General features: G+C 42.2%; 2 protein-coding genes across 6 annotated transcripts in view; one reads left to right on the forward strand and one right to left on the reverse strand.

Annotated features, from left to right (window-relative positions):
* Positions 1–3724: 3724 nt before the first annotated feature.
* On the reverse strand, positions 3725–20908 carry LOC121232956 (nuclear cap-binding protein subunit 1-like). 3 transcript variants are annotated; one of them, XM_041121519.1, is made up of 10 exons: positions 20704–20908; positions 19114–19199; positions 18213–18313; positions 16463–16619; positions 14878–14985; positions 13842–13963; positions 13282–13351; positions 11070–11285; positions 7546–7643; positions 3726–4423 (listed from the first exon to the last, which is right to left on the reverse strand). In XM_041121519.1, the coding sequence occupies exons 1-10, from the start codon at positions 20738–20740 to the stop codon at positions 4321–4323; spliced, it is 1098 nt and encodes a 365-aa protein (XP_040977453.1). In that variant the 5' UTR covers positions 20741–20908; the 3' UTR covers positions 3726–4320. The 3 variants fall into 3 exon arrangements, with proteins under 3 accessions (XP_040977455.1, XP_040977453.1, XP_040977454.1); XM_041121520.1 differs by lacking the exon at positions 3726–4423 and adding an exon at positions 6088–6914; XM_041121521.1 differs by lacking the exon at positions 7546–7643 and having other exon boundaries at positions 3725–4423.
* Positions 20909–21238: 330 nt separating this feature from the next.
* Positions 21239–22767, forward strand: part of LOC121232948 (nuclear cap-binding protein subunit 1-like) — a 56417-nt gene continuing 54888 nt past the window's right edge. For all 3 annotated transcript variants that reach the window (XM_041121477.1, XM_041121479.1, XM_041121478.1), the window contains exon 1: positions 21239–21443. In XM_041121477.1, the coding sequence (XP_040977411.1) occupies positions 21407–21443 (37 nt within the window). In that variant the 5' untranslated portion in view covers positions 21239–21406. The remainder of the gene's footprint in view (positions 21444–22767) is intronic.

Consider the following 22767-nt stretch of genomic DNA (forward strand, 5'->3'; position numbering starts at 1 on the left):
GGTAAGACTTCTCTTAAGGCACGCACTTTTCCCCAGGCACTGTAAGCAGACTGCTTATCTCAGGATTGAGAATTCCATTAGGCAGTGGAGTACCAAGACACTGCAATACCCAAGAAGGTTGAATAATACTGCCATCAGTTCTTGTCACAGATCTGTTAATCTGTATGATTTAGCAGGTGAAGGGGATGGAGTTTTGAGCAACAGAGACAGGGGCTGCTGATGCAATAGGAACCAACAAGGGAACACCTGAGAAATGCTGTGAAGGAATCAGGGCTTGATCCTCCAAAAAGGCGACATGGTTGATAGCCCAACTGAAGTGCCTCTATACCAAAGCACACAGCACAGGTAACAAGCAAAAGGAGCTGGAAGCCATTGTGCACCTAGAAAACTATGACCTAATTGCTATTGCTGAAACTTGGTGGGATGACTCGAATGACTGGAGCACTGCAATTGATGGCTGTAAACTGTTCAGAAGGAAGGAGAGATGGGGGGGTTAGCCTCTACGTAAAAAAAATAAAATGGATTGACTGCACAGAGCTGTCTTTGAAAGACAGCGATGAACAGGTTGAGAGCTTATGGGTGAAAATTAGAGGCCAAGCCAACAAAGGAAACCTCGTGGTTGGTGTTTACTACAGGCTGCCCGATCAAGGGGAGGATGTTGACTAAGCGTTCTTCAACTACAGGAAGCATCACACTCGCAGGCTCTGATCCTGCTGGGGGACTTCAACCACGCTGACATCTGCTGGAAAAGCAGCGCAGCAAGCTGCAAGCAGTCTAGGAGACTCTTGGAGAACATCAAGGATAATTTCTTAACCATAGAATGGTTTGGGTTTGAAGGGGCCTTTAGAGATCATCTAGTCCAACCCCCCCGCCCCTTTATATAATATATAAAGTCCCCTTTATGTATTGAAAGGCCACAATAAGGTCTCCCCGGAGCCTTCTCTTCTCCAGGCTGAACAACCCCAACTCTCTCAGCCCGTCTTCATAGGAGAGGTGTTCCAGCCCTCTGACCATTTTCGTGGCCCTCCTCTGGACCCGCTCAAACAGGTCCATGTCTTTCTTGTGCTGGGGGCTCCAGAGCTGGATGCGGTACTCCAGGTGGGGTCTCACGAGAGCGGAGTAGAGGGGGAGAATCACCACCCTCAACCTGCTGGCAATGCTTCTTTTTATGCAGCCGGCTTTTTTAGTGCCGGCTCATGTCCAATTTTTCATCCACCAGTACCCCAAGTCCTTCTCCACAGGGCTGGTGATAGACAGCGAACTTCCAGTTGTTTAATGAATCAGTGCATGGGACCCCCTGGGAAACTGCCCTCAGGGATAAAGGAGCAGAAGGGACCTGGCAGCTCTTTAAGGACGTTTTTCTTGGAGCACAAGAGCTCTAAATTCCCATATGTAAGAAATCAGGCAAGGAAGGCAGGAGACCAGCATAGCTGAATAAGGACCCTCCTGGTCGAGCTGAAGTGCAAGAAGGAAATGCATAGGCAGTGGAAGCGGGGACATGCGTCCTGGGAAGAATATAGGGATGCTGCCCGGGTGTGCAGGGATGGGATCAGGAAAGCTAAGGCACAGCTGGAGCTGAATTTGGCAAGGGATGTGAAGAATCATAAGGAGGGCTTCTACAGGTGCGTTGGCCAGAAAAGGAAGATTAAAGAAAATGTACCCGCCCTGATAAATAAGACGGGAGATCTAGTGACAACCGACATGGAGAAGGCTGAGGTACTCAATGACTTTTTTCCTCCCTTCTCACTGGCAATCACTGTTCCCACATCTCTCAAGTCCCTGAACCTCAAGGCAGGGACTGAGGGAACAAAGTCCTTCCCATCGTAGGAAAAGATCAGGTTCAAGACCACCTGAGGAACCTGAACGTACATAAGTCCATCAGACCCAAGAGAGGTCTGGGAGTCAGCCTCACCTCTGTGCCCGGTAAGATCATGGAGCAGATCCTCCTGGAAGACATGTCAAAGCATATGGAAGACAGGGAGGTGATTTGAGAAAGCCAACATGGCTTCACCAAGAGTAAATCGTGCCTGACTACTCTAGTGGCCTTCTACGATGGAGTGACTGCATCAGTGGATAAGGGAAGAGCAACTGATGCCCTCTACCTGGACTTCTGTAAGGCCTTTGACACGGTCCCCCACAACATTCTTACTGCTGAATTGGAGAGATATGGATTTGATGGATGGACTGTTAGATGGATAAGGAACTGGCTGGATAGCCACGCCCAAAGAGTCACAGTCAATGCCTCACTGTCCAAATAGAAACCAGTAACGAGTGGTGTCCCTTAGGGGTCCATACTGGGACTGATACTCTTTAATATCTTCATTAATGACATAGCTAGTGGGATTGAGTGCACCCTCAGCAAGTTTGCGGATGACACCAAGCTGTGTGGTGCAGTTGATACTCTAGAGGGAAGGGATGCCATCCAGAGGGACCTTGACAGGCTGGAGAAGCGGGCCTGTGCAATCCTCACGAAGTTCCACAAGGCCAAGTGCAAGGTCCTGCACCTGGGTCAGGGCAATCCCCAATAACAGTACAGACTGGGTGATGAATGGATTGAGAGCAGTCCTGCAGAGAAGGACTTGGGGATACTGGTGGACAAAAAGCTGGACATGAGCCAGCAGTGTGCGCTTGCAGCCCGGAAAGGCAATCGTATCCTGGGCTGCATGAAAAGAAGTGTGGCCAGCAGGTTGATGGAGGTGATTCTGCCCCTCTACTCCACTCTTGTGAGACCCCACCTGGAGTACTGCGTCCAGCTTTGGGGTCCTCAGTATAAGAAAGACATGGACCTGTTAGAGTGGGTCCAGAGGAGGGCCACGAAAATGGTCAGAGGGCTGGAACATCACTCCTCTGAGGAAAGGCTGAACAACCTGAAAGGCAGGTTGTTCAGCCTGGAGAAGGCTCCAGGGAGACCTTATTGCGGCCTTTCAATAGATAAAGGGGGCTTATAAGAAAGATGGAGAGAGACTTTTTACCAAAGCCTGTAGTGACAGGACAAGGGGCAATAGTTTAAAACTGAAAGAGGGTACGTTTAGATTAGATATTAGGAAGAAATTCTTTACGATGAGGGTGGTAAGACACTGGAAAACAGGCTGCCCAGAGAAGTTGTGGATGCCCCATCCCTGAAAGCGTTCACGGTCAGGTTGGATGGGGCTTTGAGCAACCTGATCAAATGAAAGATGTGTCTGCCCATTGCAGGGGGGTTGGACTAGATGATCTTTAAAGGTCCCTTCCAACTCAAACCATTCTATGATTCTAAGAATTTCATCTATATGAACTTTGGTTATTTTCAGATTTGATGAGTTTCTGAATCAAATAATTTTTCAAGGCCTTTAAGTAGTCTGTTTAATAATGATGTGCGATAACTGTTTTTGGAAGTAATGTGCAACTGAGCATAAAGTAATATTCTGTAAAACAGTTGCACAAACACCTGAAGTTTTATGGTCCCTGAAAGTACTTAGATGTTAACAGCAGAAAAACTTTACTAACTCTAAGATTTCTCTTGACTGAACTTGGAGTACAGAAAGTGTCTCAAGCTGACCAAAACTAAGTTTCAGGGCATTCAGAATATTTGGGGTTTTGTTGCAAAGTTGAATTGTTAATCCCATCTTGATTAAGGTAAGCATTCCACAATCTTATGACTTCTTGCAATTAGCTCTGAATTTCATTTCCAGTTACACTTTTTTAAGTTTTTTCACATGACTATTTGCTGTTATTATGGCAATCACTTTTTATCTTTTAACTTTAGACAGGAGTTTTTGAAGCAAGTTTTATACAGCTCTGCATCTTGTTAGCAGTCCGCTGAAAGGAGGCAGCAAGAGGAAAACTACATTCCTAATCCCATATATATTTATGGTTATTTAAAATCCTCCAACTTGAAGGAGAAAACATACCACTATTTCACAACAAATGCCTTTCAGGGGCATTGGTATACAATTCATCCAAGTGACTTTGAAGATCACTAAAAAAAGACTAACTTAAGTAACATTTATTCACAAGATCTTTTAAGTGCAGTCATCTCCAAGACACTCTAGCACACTGGAGTGATTAACACAGAGAAACATTCAAGAACAGCTTGAGAAATACCACGACTTGGAATGCTGTTGCACCATAAGATCCTGATTCCCAAACAAGGCTCCTAAACATCACATAAATAAATTAATAACAATAGTAATAATAATAATAATTAATAATAATAGTTGAATTTATTATCATTATCTAACCTGTTCAAAGCCATTGCACTTCAAGTCAACAGGATAAGACTGCAGACTCCTGAGTCATACTGTAATTTAATAGATCCATCATGGAGTTAATTGGGGTTTGTTACTTTGGAAATAAAGAGGTTATCTGTAAAACACATACCTCTACTATGTGGTAGTTCAAGGGGATCTTATTATTTCCTGGATAGCTCAACAACTGTGCAGCACTGTAAGTTAACAGATGCATTTAGTTTAAACTGAAACACAGCAAAAATGATGTAGATACTAAACAGACATGAAATATTTAATTCTTTGCAAGAGTTTACCCTTATGAAGCAGGTAAAATAAGCAGACCTCAAGGACTGAAATCGTCTATTTATCCACAGAACACATACAAAAAACCTGGCGCAAGCTCTTAGCAGTACCTGAACCATGGTTCGGAGAAACACATTTCATCTCCATACCCAAGCAATGCTTAAAGACAGACTGCTAAACAAAACACACAGTTTTACATAAACCCTCACAGTGACCTGCGATGCTGTCATCTGTCCACTAAAGGACAAACTACATTGGTATATCAGGAAAAATAATTTAAAAAAAAAATCCAAACAATAGATTTGCTTTCCAGTCATTCTCAACCCATCAAACTAATGGGCTACAGAAGACATAATAGTGTTACAAATGAATTGATTAAAAGATACAGCATCACCCATTATTTATAAAAAGCAAAAAATGCTATTTTTCAAATTTTAGCTCTCTAGCACTTCTTATAACCTCCCTCTAGTCTTACTTTCTTTGGAGAAATAAAGAAGTCCCCTCCATTAACTTCAACAGCACTGGATTTCTAGTCTCTGCCGAGTCAAAAAGCTGTAACCAAAAACCTACAACACATATCCGCACCAAAAACACTATTCCTCTGCCTAATTCTTGCACAGTATACCAAGTTTGCTGGCTCTTACTTGGGAGCACAAGAGAGCTAAATATCTGTGGTAAATTATCTGGGTTACCAGTTACACATATCAGATATTATTTCAGCAGAAATGAAGAAATCTAACTGGACTGTTGCCTGGCAGCAAAAAGAATTGCAAGAGAAGTGTTAAGATTGGCCTCAATGGAAAATTAATAGGAATGTCTGGGTGTGAAAGCACCAGAAAGAAGAGAGGGAAGGAAGGCCCTGAGTACATCCCCCCCCCCCCCCCGGTTTGTTGCTGGACTGTGGTGGGTTAGCCTTGGCTAACAGCCAACACCACACACACACCCTGCTCCACCCCACCCCCAGCTGCTCACTCACCCCCCTCTCCCACAAGATGGGGAGAAAACCAAAGGAAGATGAAAAGACTCATGGATCAAGATAATGACAGTTTAATAGGGAGAGCAAAAGCTGCACATGCAAGCAAAGCAAAATAAGGATTTCATTCGCTACTTCCCATTGGCAGGAGGATGCCCAGCCGCTTCCTGGAAAGCGGAGCCTTAGCATATGTAATGGCTGCTTGGGGAAAACAAACACCATAACCATGAACGTCTCCCCCTTCCTCCTCCTTTTCCCAAACTTTTATTGCTGAGCACAATGTCATATGGTACGGACTATCCCTTTGGTCGGTTGGGGTCAGCTGTCCTGGCTGTGTCCCCTCCCAGCCTCTTGCCTACCCCCAGCCTACTTGCTGAGGGGGCAGTAACAGAGAAGGCCTTGACGCTGTGCAAGCACTGCTCAGCAATAGCTAAAACATTGGTGTGTTATCAACACTATTTTGGTCACAAATCCAAAGCACAGCACCATACAGACTGCTATGAAGAAAATTAACTCCATCCCAGCCAGACCCATTACGTGGCCTTAAAATAATGACTTAGAAGAATGCTCAGCAGAGGTTCCCCCCAACCTTTTTCCCTGGGAGCTGCTTTTAAGCTGAGGTTCTTGCACCTGGCCCTGCATGAGCTACACTGCAGTTGTGTTGCGGCTATGCCTACACCTGAGCTTTTACCTCCCCGATTCTGACCCACTGACTCGACCTCAGCCCTGCCTCATCACTACAGACTTGCCTGGTGATCACCGGACTGTGCTTGACCCTGGTTATCGTCACGGACCCGCTCTGCTCTTGATTGGGTCCTGAGGGACTGCACCCTGCCAGTGCGGCCACTGCCCTGCCTGTGCTGGGGTCACCCTCGGCTCCCCTTTCCTTGCAGGGCACCCTACCCTTGTGGCTCCCTGACAGGCTATAAGAGCATATGTTAATGTCACCTAGATTTACAGGTCATCAAGATCCTAGCACACCTCTACCTGCAACTTATCAGGATACCAAACTTGGGGAAAGGAAGGGCAGCCTAAAAGAAGTGATAGCCCACATCCAGACTAAAAGATTCAATCCATTAAGAGATAATGGTGGGAAGATAGAAGAGGGTAGGAGCCATAAGACACACAGATAAGGAGATACAGAACAGAAACAGTGAGCAAATCCTACTGACTCTCAGAGGTGTCCAACACAGGATAGAAAGACAAAAGATTGCAACTACTTGTCAACTCCTTAAGCATACAAAAAGGCCCCAAACCAACACACAGCTGCCAAATGAAGAACAACCCAGGAGACATAAGGAGGACTCAGTAGCTGGTGGGAATCCCTTGTCCTTGTCAATTCAAGTCATCTTGAACAGATTACCTAGATACAGCCATCTTGGTGCCCAACTGCTGGACAGACCACTTGGGACTCACTCATGTTTTGATGCCTGAGAGGGTGAGCGTGAATGAGCTTTACTTCAGTTTTATTTTAAAATTAAACCATCTTCCCTCCCCATAAGGTCTCTCATTGAGATTTGCTACATTGTTGCAACATCATTTCCTACAGCTGCATAGAACTTTAAATAATAAACTTTGTTGACACTGTACTGGCTTCCATGCAGACCTAGCTCAATTATCTCTTCCATATAATTACAAAAAAGAGGAAAAAAGAATGGGATGAAGAAGAAGCAGGAGCAACAGGAAACTTCCAGACAGAGCCAGTTCAACACTCGCTGTGCTTGTGCTGGAAAGCACGGTACAAACACGTTGAGAGTCTCTGCAGCACTGCAAAGAGTGGGTCTGTGCCATCCTCTGTAGAGAAATCCTGGATAATCCAGGATGCAATCATCAGGGTGCCTCAGCCCTACTGAATTACACGAACAATCCATGATCAGGATACTCCAGCCTCACATTATTCCAGATAACAGTGTCAACCATAGTTCACTGAACACTTCAGGAAATGCTGAATTTCAAACTTTTACTTAAATGTTGTTGGGCTTTGAAGGTCCCTGATGTTAGGGGAAGCCATGATTGTATATAAACAGTGCCGGGAACCCATAACAATAAGCAGCATCCTACCAAGTCTTTCTCTCTTTCCAGTGGGATTTGATGATGCAGTGGAGGTTTTCTTCTATTACAAATCTTTCAACAGAATGACTGCCAGGCATGACAGGGCCCTATTAAAATGGAATCAAGATTGATGAAAGATCACTGTAGAGAAACACAGTTTTTTTAATACGCGCACACATACACATATATATATAAATAAAAGTAAAACTTGACGGATTGAATTAGGCACTCATGGAGATTTAACATCAGCAAGTTTTAGAGTCAACAGCTAAAAGACAGGCTTCAAACTTCAGTACAAAGTTACCAAATACAACATTATCATAAGATTTTGGATTTTTGTACCAGATTTGTACATGAATCATGTAAAAATCTTATAAACAAATAGCCAGCTATGATTTCAACTGCACCCATATTTACAATGAAACAGTTTTGGTGCTGTTTATAGTTTGTTAATTTCACGTACAAGATTTAAGTACTTCTATATTTAGGCAGCTGGGACCATGCTAAACAATTGACGTTTTGCACCTTCTGCTTCTTCAAGTTACACAGAATTATTATACATCGGGAGTGTATTAATACACACTTCATCTTTTCCAGTTACAGCACAGATCAGAGTGATCTGGGAACTGACAACGCAGCCTGCTCTAGTTGCAAAGTGAAAACATTGCAGCTTTATAATCATCTCAGTGTTCTGTCTTTATGCTGGTTATAAAAGCATAGTTTAATAGCTAGCTTAACAAACATGCTTTACTTCATAATTAGTCCACAGCGTGGCTTAGTTGTATATTCACTGTCTGTTACTATGCATCAGCTGATGCAAGAACTCAAGCTGCAAGAACTTGATTGCATACCAGTACCTTATTATCCTTTACAGCCTTGTAAAACTAGACCCAAAGCATCACAAACCCACATTTATATAGCAAGTGCAATACTTGCAAAATCTCACTGTAAAACTAAAGAACTATCAAGGTATAAAGCATGCAAGAGTGAGTATAGGCCATACTGGTAGAGGAGTGGTGTTGCATGTTAAAGGGAGCACAGATGCAAATCAGATCAACAAGCTAAACATGTAAATAAGTAACAGAACCCTGACGGATTGAAATTCCAGGCCTAAACAGGGAAAAGATGTAGTATTTGACTACGTGAATGACGGTGACAGCAACACAGGCTATAACATGCCAAGTAAAAAATACACTACTACTGCATTTTTTCATTTTACATACTTAGCTTCAAAAAGGGTGTTATGAATAGAAGCTAAAAGGGGCAGCTAAAAAGTTCCATTTTTGAGGGTGGCACAGAGACTATTTAAAGTTACTGCGCAGCAAATGCATACTATTTGCTGAGAGAGACTTGCAAAGAGGCAAAAAGGAAATCAGACGTGCTAAACAGTAGTACAAGAGAGGTTAGCAAAAGGAATCCTGAAAGCTGAAGTTGTGTCTAGATGAAGACATGCCAACAAGTGATTACCCACCGAAGAGTTCACGGAACTTGAGAATGAAATAGCTGACCTATTAATTGGGGTGCATATCCTCTCATTCAAAATCAACCTGATGTCTAATCAACTAAGATGATATCAATTGTAAAGGTCTTTCAGGAAACTGCAAACCAGCAAGGCTGACTTCCATATTGGGCAAATTATTGAAAACTATTAAAAAAATAATAGCATTAGTAGGCATAAGCATAAATGCTGTTTGGGGAAGAGGCAGCACAGCTTTTGTAAAGTCAGGCCTCTCAAACTCATTGGAGCTCTCTGACGAAGTCAACAATCATGTGTAGATATGAGAAACATGGCTGACAGCCTAGCTGGATCTTCAAAAGGCTTTCATGTAAACTAAGCAACCACAGTATAAGAGGAATATATAAGAGGGTCACCAGGAGAACCCCACAGGAATCTATCCAGGGACCTGTGCCATTCAGCAGATCCATAAATTATCTGGAAAGGAAGCAGGCATTGGATATGAAAAAGCTTGCAGATGCTACTTTTAAATAACTTGGTAACAACAAGGGCCATCCATGAAAAATCGCAGATAAAAAAAAAAAAAACCTTGAGAAACTTGGTGTCTGGGTGTTAAAGCAGAAGATAACTGTGGGAGCAGCTCGGAACACCTGGCATTTGTCTTCAAGAGTGACCGTTAGAATTGTTGTGCTGCACGTTTGCCAAGCCTTTGAAGAACTAGTTTCACAAGGTCAGGTTGGAGGATGGCCTTGTGTAGGCCTGGGAAGGCGTGGCTGAAGACAGTCACGAGTACGTGTAGGGAATGTTTTTATCTTTAACTGTTCTGAGGACTGGCAAACATCCCAGCTGAGCCAGATATGCCCTCCTGTGTTGGTAGTATTGGCTGCATGCCGTTAGTTCTTTCTAGATCTTTGTTGAAACATATATAAGTTTGATCCTTTTGTGAAATAAAGGGAATCTTGCACAGAGAGCTTGAGTACTTAATTCACTCGCCGCAGATAACCATAAAATGACTGGTTGACTTTTGCCTACAGATGGGAAAAATAGACCAGCTTCACATATAAAGTGGTGAGCACTGAACTGCCCTCTATCGTTCAGGAATGCAAACTTGGTTGTGACATAGTTCTATACAAACTTTATCTCAGTATTCAATAACAGACTGGACTTATCAGAAAAGGATTAGGGAACAACACTGAACATTATGCCACTGTATAGGTTCATGGTGCATCCACATCTTCCATTCCATATGCAGTTCTAGTCATACTCGCCACTCTCCCCTCCCCCAACAGGATATAGCAGTATAGCAGAACTGGAAAAGTTTCAGAAAAAGGTGATGGCGGTGACCTAGGGTATAGAACAGCTTCTGTATAAGGAACAATTAGACAGGCTACTATCATCCAACTTAGAAAAAACACAGTTGAGCCAGGATATGCTAGAGACTTTATAAATGATGAATTGCCTAGAGAGGTTGGAGAGAACAAATGTTTATTGTCTCTTCCCATGCAAGAATTGGGGGCCATCAAATGAAGCTAACAGGTGGAAAAGTGCTTGGGGAAAGCATTTGCTTTTCTTCCCCTATGCCTAAATTCTCTTGTCAAAACATCTGCTCTTGGCCACTGCTGGAGACAGAAACGGGGCTAGATGGACTTTTGATCTAACCCAGGTCAACCACTATGTTCCATGATCTATATCAACCAATTTGAACAGATGGGTAGAGAATAGTCTTCAATGTATAAAGTTCCTATAAGCAGCCAGGCTAAGGAAACCCAAACCACCATCCTCACCAGAAGGAGAGGCTGCTACCCGAACACAGTTATATTATTAGACATCAGAGAATCCATTCAAGACATATCCTTAATGAAAACATCTGAAAATCACTTATTAAATTTTAAACTTCAATAATCTACCTGTCAGCATTAACTCTGTCATCTAGTTAATCTCCCCAGCAGTATCAAAATGTAATTACTGCTAACTTTCACACTGATAACCATTCTGGGAGAGGTGATACTGCATCTTGACCAGCACTGCCTTGCAACCCCCCCATTGCACATTCAGTTCCACCTTAGCAAATACATACCTCTGGGTCATCTGTGTAGTCAAACATCCGAAAAATAACCCTTGGCATTGGGTACACTGAATCTTCAGTGTGAGGCGGAGGAGTGAATGGAGGCAGGTTGTGCTGCAATGCTTCGCAAAGAATACTGTCAAAGGCAAGGTAAGGCCTCAGAATGTGTCTGTCTTGCCAACGGTCTTTTTTCAACTTCTGAATCTGGGCCCAAAGGCAGTCCAGGTACTGAAGAAAAAGACACGAAATATCAGACATGGTGAATTTTATAACTGAACTTGTAGCTCCCTGTGACGTATGGACTATCAAACATTTAGGTAAACTCCTTATTGCATTCAGAAAAAAAACACCAAACCCAAGCAGCTACTTAAATTGCTTATTAGAAGCCATCTAATGATTCAGTAAACCAAGAGACAACTTAACAACTCTGAACAGCAATCTTGCTCCTAATTTCACACATTAAAGGCATCTGCCATTTTACTAGTAAAATAAACACCAGAATGCAGTCCAGGAGTCCAAGTGTGATACACAAATTCACTGCATCAATATTAATTCAGTCAACATCCATTCATTCCAAAAGAGCTACATTATTTCAATATTACAATTAAAGATTTAAATACAGTCTAAGAGATACTAAATTGAGGGGGAGCGGTTAATACAAGGAGAGCAGGGCTGATGTTCAGGGGGACCTGGACAGGCTGGAGAAACGTGCTGACAGGAACCTCATGCAGTTCAACAAAGGCAAATGCCAAACCCTACACCTGGGGAGGAACAACTCCAGGCACCAGTATATGCTGGGGGCTGACTAGCCAGAAAGCAGCTTTGCAGAAAAGGACCTGGGGGTCCTGGTTGAACAAGTTAAACATAAGCCAGCAGTGCACCCTTGCAGCAAAGAAAGCCAATCACATTCTGGGCTTTATCGGCAAGGGTGTAGCCAGCAGGTCAAGGGAAGTGATCCTTCCCCTCTATTCAGTACTTGTAAGGCCACATCTGAAGTGCTGTGTCCAGTATTGGGCTCCTCAGTACAAGGCAGACATTGATATATACTGGAGCGAGTCCAGTGGAGGAAAAAGCAAAAGCTCAATAAAAAGAAAAATCATCCCATATCAGCCGCCTCTCCCCTCTAATACTTTTGGTTTAATTATGAAAGAGGGTGCAATTAGTGCTGCATAACATTTGCGTGTATCTGTTTAGCACTTTCTAGAGCTGTAAAAAGCAAAGCCACTGCAGGAAGAACACTCTAAAGGTTTTCTTTTTGCAGAAGGGAAACATTTTAATGGGTAAATTACCTCTTCCTTCTCCAAAAGGTACTTTCAGTACAGAGCCTTGTAACCCCATTTCCCAAGAATATTATGTTCAGTGACCATTCCTTGTTTAGCAGCATTTCCTAAAGGGGACTGTCACCAAACAACAAAATGCTCTCCCACTCATCCAATGCAGCTCTAAGTTTTAGCCCAAGACTTGGAAGAGAACTTCTTACCTAGAATCCATTTGGAATAAAGACACATGGGAGGGTGATTCAAAAGAATTAAATTTTTTCTTAAAGCACCTTTAATTTTAAAATTCCAAAGAACACTTGTCCTGGTTTCAGCTGGGATAGAGTTAATTGTCTTCCTGGTAGCTGGTACAGTGCTATGTTTTTGAGTTAGGTATGAGAAGAATGTTGATAACACACTGATGTTTTCAGTTGTTGCTAAGTAGTGTTTAGACTAAGTCAAGGATTTTTCAGCTTCTCATGCCCAGCCAACAAGAAGGCTGGAGGGGCACAAGAAGTTGGGAGGGGACACAGCTAGGGCAGCTGACCCAAAGTGGCCAACGGGGTATTCCATACCATGTGACGTCACATCTAGTATATAAACTGGGGGGAGTGGGGGGATTGCCGCTCGGGGACTAACTGGGCACCGGTCGGCAGGTGGTGAGCAATTGCATTGTGCATCATTTGTATATTCCAGTCCTTTCATTATTACTATTGTGATTTTATTAGCGTTATCATTATCATTATTAGTTTCTTCTTTTCTGTTCTATTAAACCGTTCTTATCTCAACCCACGAGTTTTACTTCTTTTCCCAATTTTCTCCCCCATCCCACTGGGGGGGGGGGGGAAGTGAGTGAGCAGCTGTGTGGTGCTTAGTTGCTGGCTGGGGTTAAACCACGACAACACTTCAGCCAAATAATTCTTTTAAAGCATCTTTTAAACAGTACAAAATAAATAAAGCCTACTTGCCTCTTCTTGTGGATGTGGTTTATCAGCAGTCCAAACTTGTAACATGGGTACATGAATCTTCTGGCGACGCCTGTTTATTACAGGAAAGAAAACCCAACACTTAAAAAGCTGATCTAAGCAAGCAATGTTTTCTTATTGTGAGCATACTACTATTTGGTCTATTGAGCTGATGAGGTCTGCAGTAGTATAAAAACAGGTTTGTGAACAATTAAATTATAACTAACACCTAGTCTCAATGGCAGTGTTAACTCAAATCACTTGGAGAAAGACACACACACACAAACAGACACACAGACACAGGTGACCAGCAGCCTAGTCATAACAACGCAGACATGTATGCATCAAGAAAATATTACCTTCAACATACACAGAAGTTGAGAGTGATACTTAAGTTGTTTAGATTCATAAACCTCTCCATCTATTTTATTTTTCAGGGTCTTTTCCTCACAGTTGTTTGGGTCTAAGAATTTAGAGTATTTCTAAATTAACAATAATCAAAGTTATTGATCCATACTTGAATAGGTACCAGAAAGAGTATATTTTTACTGGTTATAGCTTACTTCAGATAGCTTTCTGTGTGGGACAAGAGGCGATCTATTTCAGCATCTTTCTTCTCATACAACTCCTTTCCAACCCAAGGCAAAGATGACAGAAATGCAAACACATACCAATCACATCGTACCTACAGGAAATAAATTAAAAAGGGATTTCTTTGACAAACTTATTGAATTTGTCTCAATGCAAAGAGTAGCAAACCCAGGAGTATTTAAGGGGATGTAGAGAGAGATCAACTCCAGTTAAATCAGCAATCAATACTTGGGATTAAAACTGTGTGTCAGTTCAAGTTCCTGAAGACGTGTCAAGAGGCTGTTTGAAAACAGGAATGTATAATTCAAGAGGCAGACATTTAGACATACAGTATATTTGGAGACCCACACAAAAACCCTTCTACAGAGCCTCTTTACTTAAATCATTCAAAGTTACCAATGCCAAGTTTCCTGAAGAATTTCTTTTAAAACTCTTAACAAAGAAAAAAAGTTAAATTGAAGTTGAACTAAGCTATCAGCAGAATGATATAATAATTGACCCTTCCATAAAGTAGGCATACGCAACCCATAAGGTGCATCACTGTTACAGTGACCTTAACGTGATCTATGAATTCTTTAGGCTACTGCAATGCACTCATCGGCAAAGAAAGACCTAAACCCAATTACCATAGTCCACGGTGCATTAGCTGGATTGGCAGCCAAGGAAAAAACATATTCTTACCTGAAAGATGTTATATTTTATTTGGAACATGACATGCGCACATAAGAGAACAAATATTACTTTTAGAATCTTTCTGCAAACTAACTGTATATTACAACTGTTCAATAAACTTGGCAAAACTCACTGAGTATTATACACTTGCCAGAAGCAAAGGAAAAGAAATTTACTTGAGTTACCTCACTACAGAAGACTTAACTATTTCACTGTATGCATGTATTGCCTAACTCACAGGATCCTTTTATTCATGCTAAGTGAATGTTTTATTCATAATAAAGTGAAATTGCGTAAAAACAGCACAACACTTGAGATGGCAGTTACTACGCTTACTTGTGGTATATCTTCCTCCTGTGTCACACTCACAAAGTTCTCAAACATGGCTACCATTGAAGGTGCAGCTATTACGTGACAATTCACAAGATCAGATAGAAAACGAACCTATTGAACAACAAAAAACCATGTCATTTTATTAAATTTTTAAATGAATACTCTTGCATTCAACTACACAAAAAGAAATAAGCATTAATTCAACTTTAAAGGAGGTGGGGAGGAGAGGGATGGACACACGAGGGGAGGGGGAAGGGGGGGGAAAGAGGGCACAACAGAGCAGGGGGGAAAATGGATGGGACACACAGTGACAGCTGGAGAAAGATGTGAGAGGGAGACACAGGGAACGCGCAAGCCAAAACACATGAGCTAGAGTGAATGACAGGGTGGGAGCCCGAGAAAGAACGAACCAGAGGGCACCAACAGTTGACAGCTGAAGAAAGAACGAGTGAGACACAGAGAATGCAATCCAGTGCATGATAGTTAGAGCATATCACAGGGAGGGAACTGGAGAAAGCAGGAGCAAGAGAGCGAGCCAGAGGGCGTGAGCTTAAGAATGAGTGAGACACGAGGCATGAGCCAGAGCGCATTACAGGGTGGTAGCTGGAGAAAGAACAAGCGAGAGAGTGAGACACAGGGCACAAGCCAGAGAAAGAAATAGCCAGCAAGACACAGGGCAGGGGCTGGAAAGAGCATGCATGAGACACAGGGCAGGGTCCCGCGAGCAAGAGAGCGTGACATGGGGCAGGGGCAAGAGTCAGAGAGGTAGAGACATGGGGAGTGGGCAAGGGGTGGGGCAGGGGAGCTGTTGGGGTGAGACACAGAGTAACACACACACAGTATGCAAGACTGAAGATGGAAATTCACTTTTTGCATGTATACATCAGTGTTAAATCAGTACGCTGCTCATACATGACTTTCATACAAAACACATTTCTATGGTCACTTATCCATAACTTGAACTAGTTTCATACAGACAGACCCTTAAAATCACTGCTATTGTCAGGTTTTAACAAGGCACCAAACTAATGGTATGCTGCTAATCAAATTGAAGTCATTTCAAAAGGAGCCAGCACTGAAAATTACCCACTTGGTCTTCATTACTCACAAGCAGGATGAGCATACAGGACTGATTACAGCCATCCAATATAACCTATCTACTTGGGAATAAGCTGCCTTTAAAATAAATAAATGGACCCAACAGGAACAGTATTTGTCTCTGAGTACAGTAGAAATGAATAGCTTTCATTCACCTTCTAAATTCTCCTGTAGAACAAACGGGGGGGGGGGGGGAGAGAAAAAAAACCTCTGATTTCCTGAGAGCTAATTTGGCTGTGGGAAATTTCACACATAGTTTGGAGGTCAGTTTTGCAATCATAACCTAATTTTTCATCTCCTTAGGAAGGAATACCACACACTTTTTCCTGGCATGTCTATGGAGCACTACATGGGGATGCCAGAAAAGACCATGTTGCATACAAAAAACCTCCAGCCCCTCCGGATGTCAAAAGGAAGAGTAAGCAACATTGGGTGGGGATGGGGAGAGGAAGACTAGGGGAAAAAAAGAGATGTGAAAGATTCCACTTACTAAGTACTCAGCTTCATTATACATGTTGACTTTCAAACATTCTTTGAGCTGACGAATCATGGCTTCTACAAATTCCCCACCGAAGTTGTAGTTCCTGGCGTTCAGCAGCCCAACTAACGTTGTGTAAATGGTAAGCTTTTCTGGTAATAGACGTGCACTGATTTAAATGAAGAAAAACAAGCATTTTGTTAGATGTTCATTTATCACATGCCAACCACTGCATTTACATAGCATCTTTGAACCTGCTTTGTATAGGTTATGCTTCTCTTGTGTTTAAGCAAGGTAAACTGCTAACCTGACATTAGTTATATGTCCTGTGGACAAAAGATTACAGAACATCCTTTTTAGGACTATAATCCTTTAGGAATATATATATACTACTTTTAACTACTTTTCAATATATTTTCTCTTTAATTATTTTTAACTCGTAAGCATTTAGTATTATAGTAGGTTCTAAAACCTATAGCAACTACACTTTAAGACATTTTCGGCTGCAGTCTCCAACTCAGCAAAACTTTCAATCTGGACAAAAGCTGTTATTGAAGCAAAGGGCACAAGGTATCAGACTGGAATGACATTTGACAAAAGCTTCTAGTAATATAATTTTAAGTACTGCCAAAATATATCATTTAACAGAAAGTTTTGAAAGTATCAGTCATTTAAAAAAAAAAAAAAAATCCGTTAATTAAATATATATATATATAAGAAACCATTCTGACTATTCTGCCTCATTTTCCAGTGCTTTATATACTCTATGGGAATATGGCCAAATAATACCATTTAAGACAACTTGTTCAGTATAGCATAAGTTAGCCATTCTATTATACTAGAACAGCAAGATTACACAAGAGATGTAAACATTTTACATCACTTAAAAGTTAAATTTGATTGTAAGCATCTCAAACTTAAGTAAGCAATTTTCAGTATAAGGTCTTAAAGAAATAGACAGGTTAGGTCCTATTGTAACCACTTATTTTCTTCAAATGTTTTGTAAACGTGTAAGCTAACTCTATGCCTTCAAAGGCATTCAGCTGTTGTGGGAAACAGATATACTGTTTGACTCATGTTTATGAACAGTGCTACAAAATGGATTTAAAGTTTCCTTACAGCTACAGCACAAGCCGGCACTGAAATACCACACCCACACACTCCCCAAACGTGGTATACTATTGCAGACCCCACACAATCCTCTCCTGGGACACGTCACCAGTGGCCCAACAGACACAGCAACTCTGTTCCAGTGCTTTGCTAGGGAGAGGAAGGAGTGCTGCTAGCCAAGGGGGGAGCCTACCTCTGGTCCCTTCATCTCTCCACTACTAGAGGGTAGGTTCATGGAGAGAGGAGCACCTCAGCCCCTAAAAAGGGGAATAGGAAAAGCAGGAATACAAAGATAAGAATTGGCACCCAACAGATTTTTGTATTCTTTAGTGACCGTTCAATTCAGAAACAAGATACTACCCAGCATATTCCCCATGGCAACGAGAAAGCAGCTCTGGGATCTACTCTGCTTATGACCTTGCGCACACATTTCAAGTGAGAGTACTGTACATGGATATTTTCCTTGATTTATGCCTAAGTCAACAGACTAAGCTTCTCCTCAGATTTCTTTTGCCTGGAGTAAGACAAACCCTAAGCAATAACAGTGTTCAAGAAATAAAAGCTGTTCACACCATTTAAAGTACTTCAAATACTTAAACTTTTCTATTTAGCACAGATAACAGAGCACCTCCCAAATCTTCTGCATACGTACACAGTACAAAGAATTCTTAATATCTTGCTTTTATAGTTTGGTAGATCAGCTTCCAAGACACCAGCTAGACCCTCCAAGTTGCTCTCCAGAGAGGAAGTACTCTAAGAAAGAAAAGAGTGTCTTCTCATCAATCGGGTACATCAACTATCCCCACAGTAACAAGCGGAAGACAAGCAAATAGGATAAAACAAAATATGACTTCGTATTTTCTTCCTGTTAGAAGTAATGATTCAAATTCCATTAGGAATTCACAATTTCTCTCATTTGCTGGAAATAAGAAGCAAAAATGACTAAGAAGAGCTTCAACTGTGACTTCTCCACAGCAAGGAGCTCTAGTGTTTTCCTAGGAAGTAAGAGTTAACATAGCTTCAGAGGTATCTCAGCAACCGAATTAAACATTATATTAATGACATCAGGGGAAGTGAAATGACTACACAGCTTGTATGTGGCTTAAATTAATGTATAAGAACCATCATATTTGTTGTCACCCTTTTTTCTACGCTTGTTACAAGCGCCAAACCCAGCCAAGTCCCAAGATCAGTTGTGACATTGGTGGGGTCTGTTGTTGTTTGTTTGTTTGTGGTTTTTTGGTATGCATCTCATTAGTTTCCCTCTACTCCTTGAAAAAAATGGAAGCAGCGATAAAGTTCAGAGTTGGAATGATACCTCTTCACTAGTTATACTTCAGCATTGTATCACAGGGTTAGCATTTAAGAATTTTCTTTTTAAAAACCCAGTTTTGCAGAGGCCAACAATTTTCCAGCTAGGAAGTTTCCAATAGATTTTCTTTTTTTGGACCACTAATGTTCTATTAACACATAAAAACATATAAGACAAAGAAAACAATGTATTATGTTCAAGGACCCTAAGTCACAAAACAAAATGGAAATAGTATTTATACCTTCTCTCCCACTCTGCATATTAAAGATTCAAGTCTCTCTTCAATTTCAGATGGCTCAGATGTTCTCCTCCTTTTGTGAGCTTGCCCTGTTTCAATACATTACATATATTATTTGCCTGCTGTGGTGGGTTGACCCTGGCCAGCGGCCAAGTATGCACGCAGCCACTTGCTCACTCCCCCCACCCCCAGCACGATGTGGGAGATAATAGGAAGAGCAACAGCGAGAAAACTCATGGATTGAGATAAAAGGCAGTTTAATAAGTGAAGAAGGGGGGCAGGAGGGAAACAAGTGATACAAAGGCAGTCACTCACCATCTCCCACCAACAAACCAATGCCTATCCAGTCTCTGAGTGACAACCACCTTGGAAAGACTACCCCCCAGTTTTATTGCTGAGCATGACGTTATGTGTCATGGAATATCCCTTTGGTCAATTGGAGTCAGCTGTCTTAGCTGTGTCCCCTCCCAACATCTCGTCCACCCCCAGCCTACTCGCTGGAGGGGCAAAGTGGGAAAAAGAAAAGGCCCTGACACTGTGCAAGCAGTGATCAGCAATAGCTAAAACATTAGTGTCTTATCAACACTGTTTTGGTCACAACGTATAGCACCATATGGGCTGCTATGAAGAAAGTTAATTCCATCCCAGCCAGACCCAGTACACCTGCTTATTCTAAAAGAACTCTCTAGATACTTTTACCATTCCAGCAACATACTTCTAAGAAAAAAAGTCCTGACAAAGCATTCAAAATTGACCCAATAAACAAGAAAAACAAAAGTATAGCCATATTACTGATGACCTAATCCATGAAGTAGAAAGTTAACATTGTAGCTGTCTCAAATTTTATTTAGAAATAATTCTGCATTTCTGCTACAGTATGAGACAGCATATGTGAGATAAACTAAACATACTTTACAGAGTTACCAGTTACTATGTATTTTGTTAGTGCTTTATAACACCTTCTTCAGCATACATTAAAAAAAAAAAGATATTAAGAATCCTTGCTTATATTTTTAGGGTTTTTATAAGCTTAGAAAAAGCTGCACATCAAAGCAATTAAAAAAAATAAAAGTGTGATTAAAAACCAGTTTATCTTTGCAATCAAAAGCTGAAAAAGCTAGTTGCAAAACTGTCCAACTCCCCGCTCACACAGATTTACGTTAAGAAAAACAGCATTTGAATCAGTTTCTGAAGTCGGTCGTTCTCCACTCAATGTTTTCTGAACGTTTTCTATTAAGCCTCTACAAGATGCGAGAACGTATCCTTCTGACTACACGTATGCAGAGCTGAGTGCTCCGATCAGTTTACCTTCACCCAGGGCGCTCCCTGTATTTGAGGCAGACCGAAGCAACGGCTCAGGACAGTCTTTAGCCCCAGTTACATAAAGCGATTCCTTGCACCAGAGCGCCCTACAAGTCCTGACAGAGGAACAGGGTGAGCCGCCACCACCCCGAGCCAAAGGCGAGGGCAACGCCGCGGGGAGTCACCTCAGCCGAGACCTGCCCCTCCCCCAGCCATAAGGATGACCACGGCCCCAAGCGCAGGGCATGCGGAGTCCAGACGCTGGAACTGACTCACTCCATCCATGCTTACCATCGCTCTCGTCGCTGTGCCGCCGCCGCCGTGACATACTAGCACCACCCCTGCGAGAAATCTGCGCGTGAAAGAGGAAAAAGCAGGAACGTTATACGCACAATAGGAGAAGGAAGAGCACTATGTAAAGACCGTACAACAGGGACCAGAATATTTTCCTCCGCTTGCCCCCTCCCTACTTCCTGTTCGTCTCAATCTTCTTCCGGGGTAAAAGAGCAATAGGAAAAGCTACTGCCTTCTCTTTCGCGATTTCCCGCGACTCTCACTATCTTCACTCTTTGTAGTGCTTAATTTATACAAAAATACAGTGGAGTCTTTCAACTCCAGCCTTTATTCAATTTTGTATAAATTAAGCACTGCAAAAATACAGTGGAGTCTTTGAACTCCAGCCTTTATTCAAGGCATCACAAGAACTCCTGTTTACTGGACACATTAGTGTCTCATTAAAAGCTAAATTTGAAAAATCGCGAAATTGAAATTTGAAATTTGAATCGCGAAAGAGAAGGCAGTAGCTTTTCCTATTGCTCTTTTACCCCGGAAGAAGATTGAGACGAACAGGAAGTAGGGAGGGGGCAAGCGGAGGAAAATATTCTGGTCCCTGTTGTACGGTCTTTACATAGTGCTCTTCCTTCTCCTATTGTGCGTATAACGTTCCTGCTTTTTCCTCTTTCACGCGCAGATTTCTCGCAGGGGTGGTGCTAGTATGTCACGGCGGCGGCGGCACAGCGACGAGAGCGATGGTAAGCATGGATGGAGTGAGTCAGTTCCAGCGTCTGGACTCCGCATGCCCTGCGCTTGGGGCCGTGGTCATCCTTATGGCTGGGGGAGGGGCAGGTCTCGGCTGAGGTGACTCCCCGCGGCGTTGCCCTCGCCTTTGGCTCGGGGTGGTGGCGGCTCACCCTGTTCCTCTGTCAGGACTTGTAGGGCGCTCTGGTGCAAGGAATCGCTTTATGTAACTGGGGCTAAAGACTGTCCTGAGCCGTTGCTTCGGTCTGCCTCAAATACAGGGAGCGCCCTGGGTGAAGGTAAACTGATCGGAGCACTCAGCTCTGCATACGTGTAGTCAGAAGGATACGTTCTCGCATCTTGTAGAGGCTTAATAGAAAACGTTCAGAAAACATTGAGTGGAGAACGACCGACTTCAGAAACTGATTCAAATGCTGTTTTTCTTAACGTAAATCTGTGTGAGCGGGGAGTTGGACAGTTTTGCAACTAGCTTTTTCAGCTTTTGATTGCAAAGATAAACTGGTTTTTAATCACACTTTTATTTTTTTTAATTGCTTTGATGTGCAGCTTTTTCTAAGCTTATAAAAACCCTAAAAATATAAGCAAGGATTCTTAATATCTTTTTTTTTTTAATGTATGCTGAAGAAGGTGTTATAAAGCACTAACAAAATACATAGTAACTGGTAACTCTGTAAAGTATGTTTAGTTTATCTCACATATGCTGTCTCATACTGTAGCAGAAATGCAGAATTATTTCTAAATAAAATTTGAGACAGCTACAATGTTAACTTTCTACTTCATGGATTAGGTCATCAGTAATATGGCTATACTTTTGTTTTTCTTGTTTATTGGGTCAATTTTGAATGCTTTGTCAGGACTTTTTTTCTTAGAAGTATGTTGCTGGAATGGTAAAAGTATCTAGAGAGTTCTTTTAGAATAAGCAGGTGTACTGGGTCTGGCTGGGATGGAATTAACTTTCTTCATAGCAGCCCATATGGTGCTATACGTTGTGACCAAAACAGTGTTGATAAGACACTAATGTTTTAGCTATTGCTGATCACTGCTTGCACAGTGTCAGGGCCTTTTCTTTTTCCCACTTTGCCCCTCCAGCGAGTAGGCTGGGGGTGGACGAGATGTTGGGAGGGGACACAGCTAAGACAGCTGACTCCAATTGACCAAAGGGATATTCCATGACACATAACGTCATGCTCAGCAATAAAACTGGGGGGTAGTCTTTCCAAGGTGGTTGTCACTCAGAGACTGGATAGGCATTGGTTTGTTGGTGGGAGATGGTGAGTGACTGCCTTTGTATCACTTGTTTCCCTCCTGCCCCCCTTC

Source organism: Aquila chrysaetos (genome assembly GCF_900496995.4).
Source record: "Aquila chrysaetos chrysaetos chromosome W unlocalized genomic scaffold, bAquChr1.4 W_unloc_2, whole genome shotgun sequence".
Lineage (NCBI taxonomy): Eukaryota > Metazoa > Chordata > Aves > Accipitriformes > Accipitridae > Aquila > Aquila chrysaetos.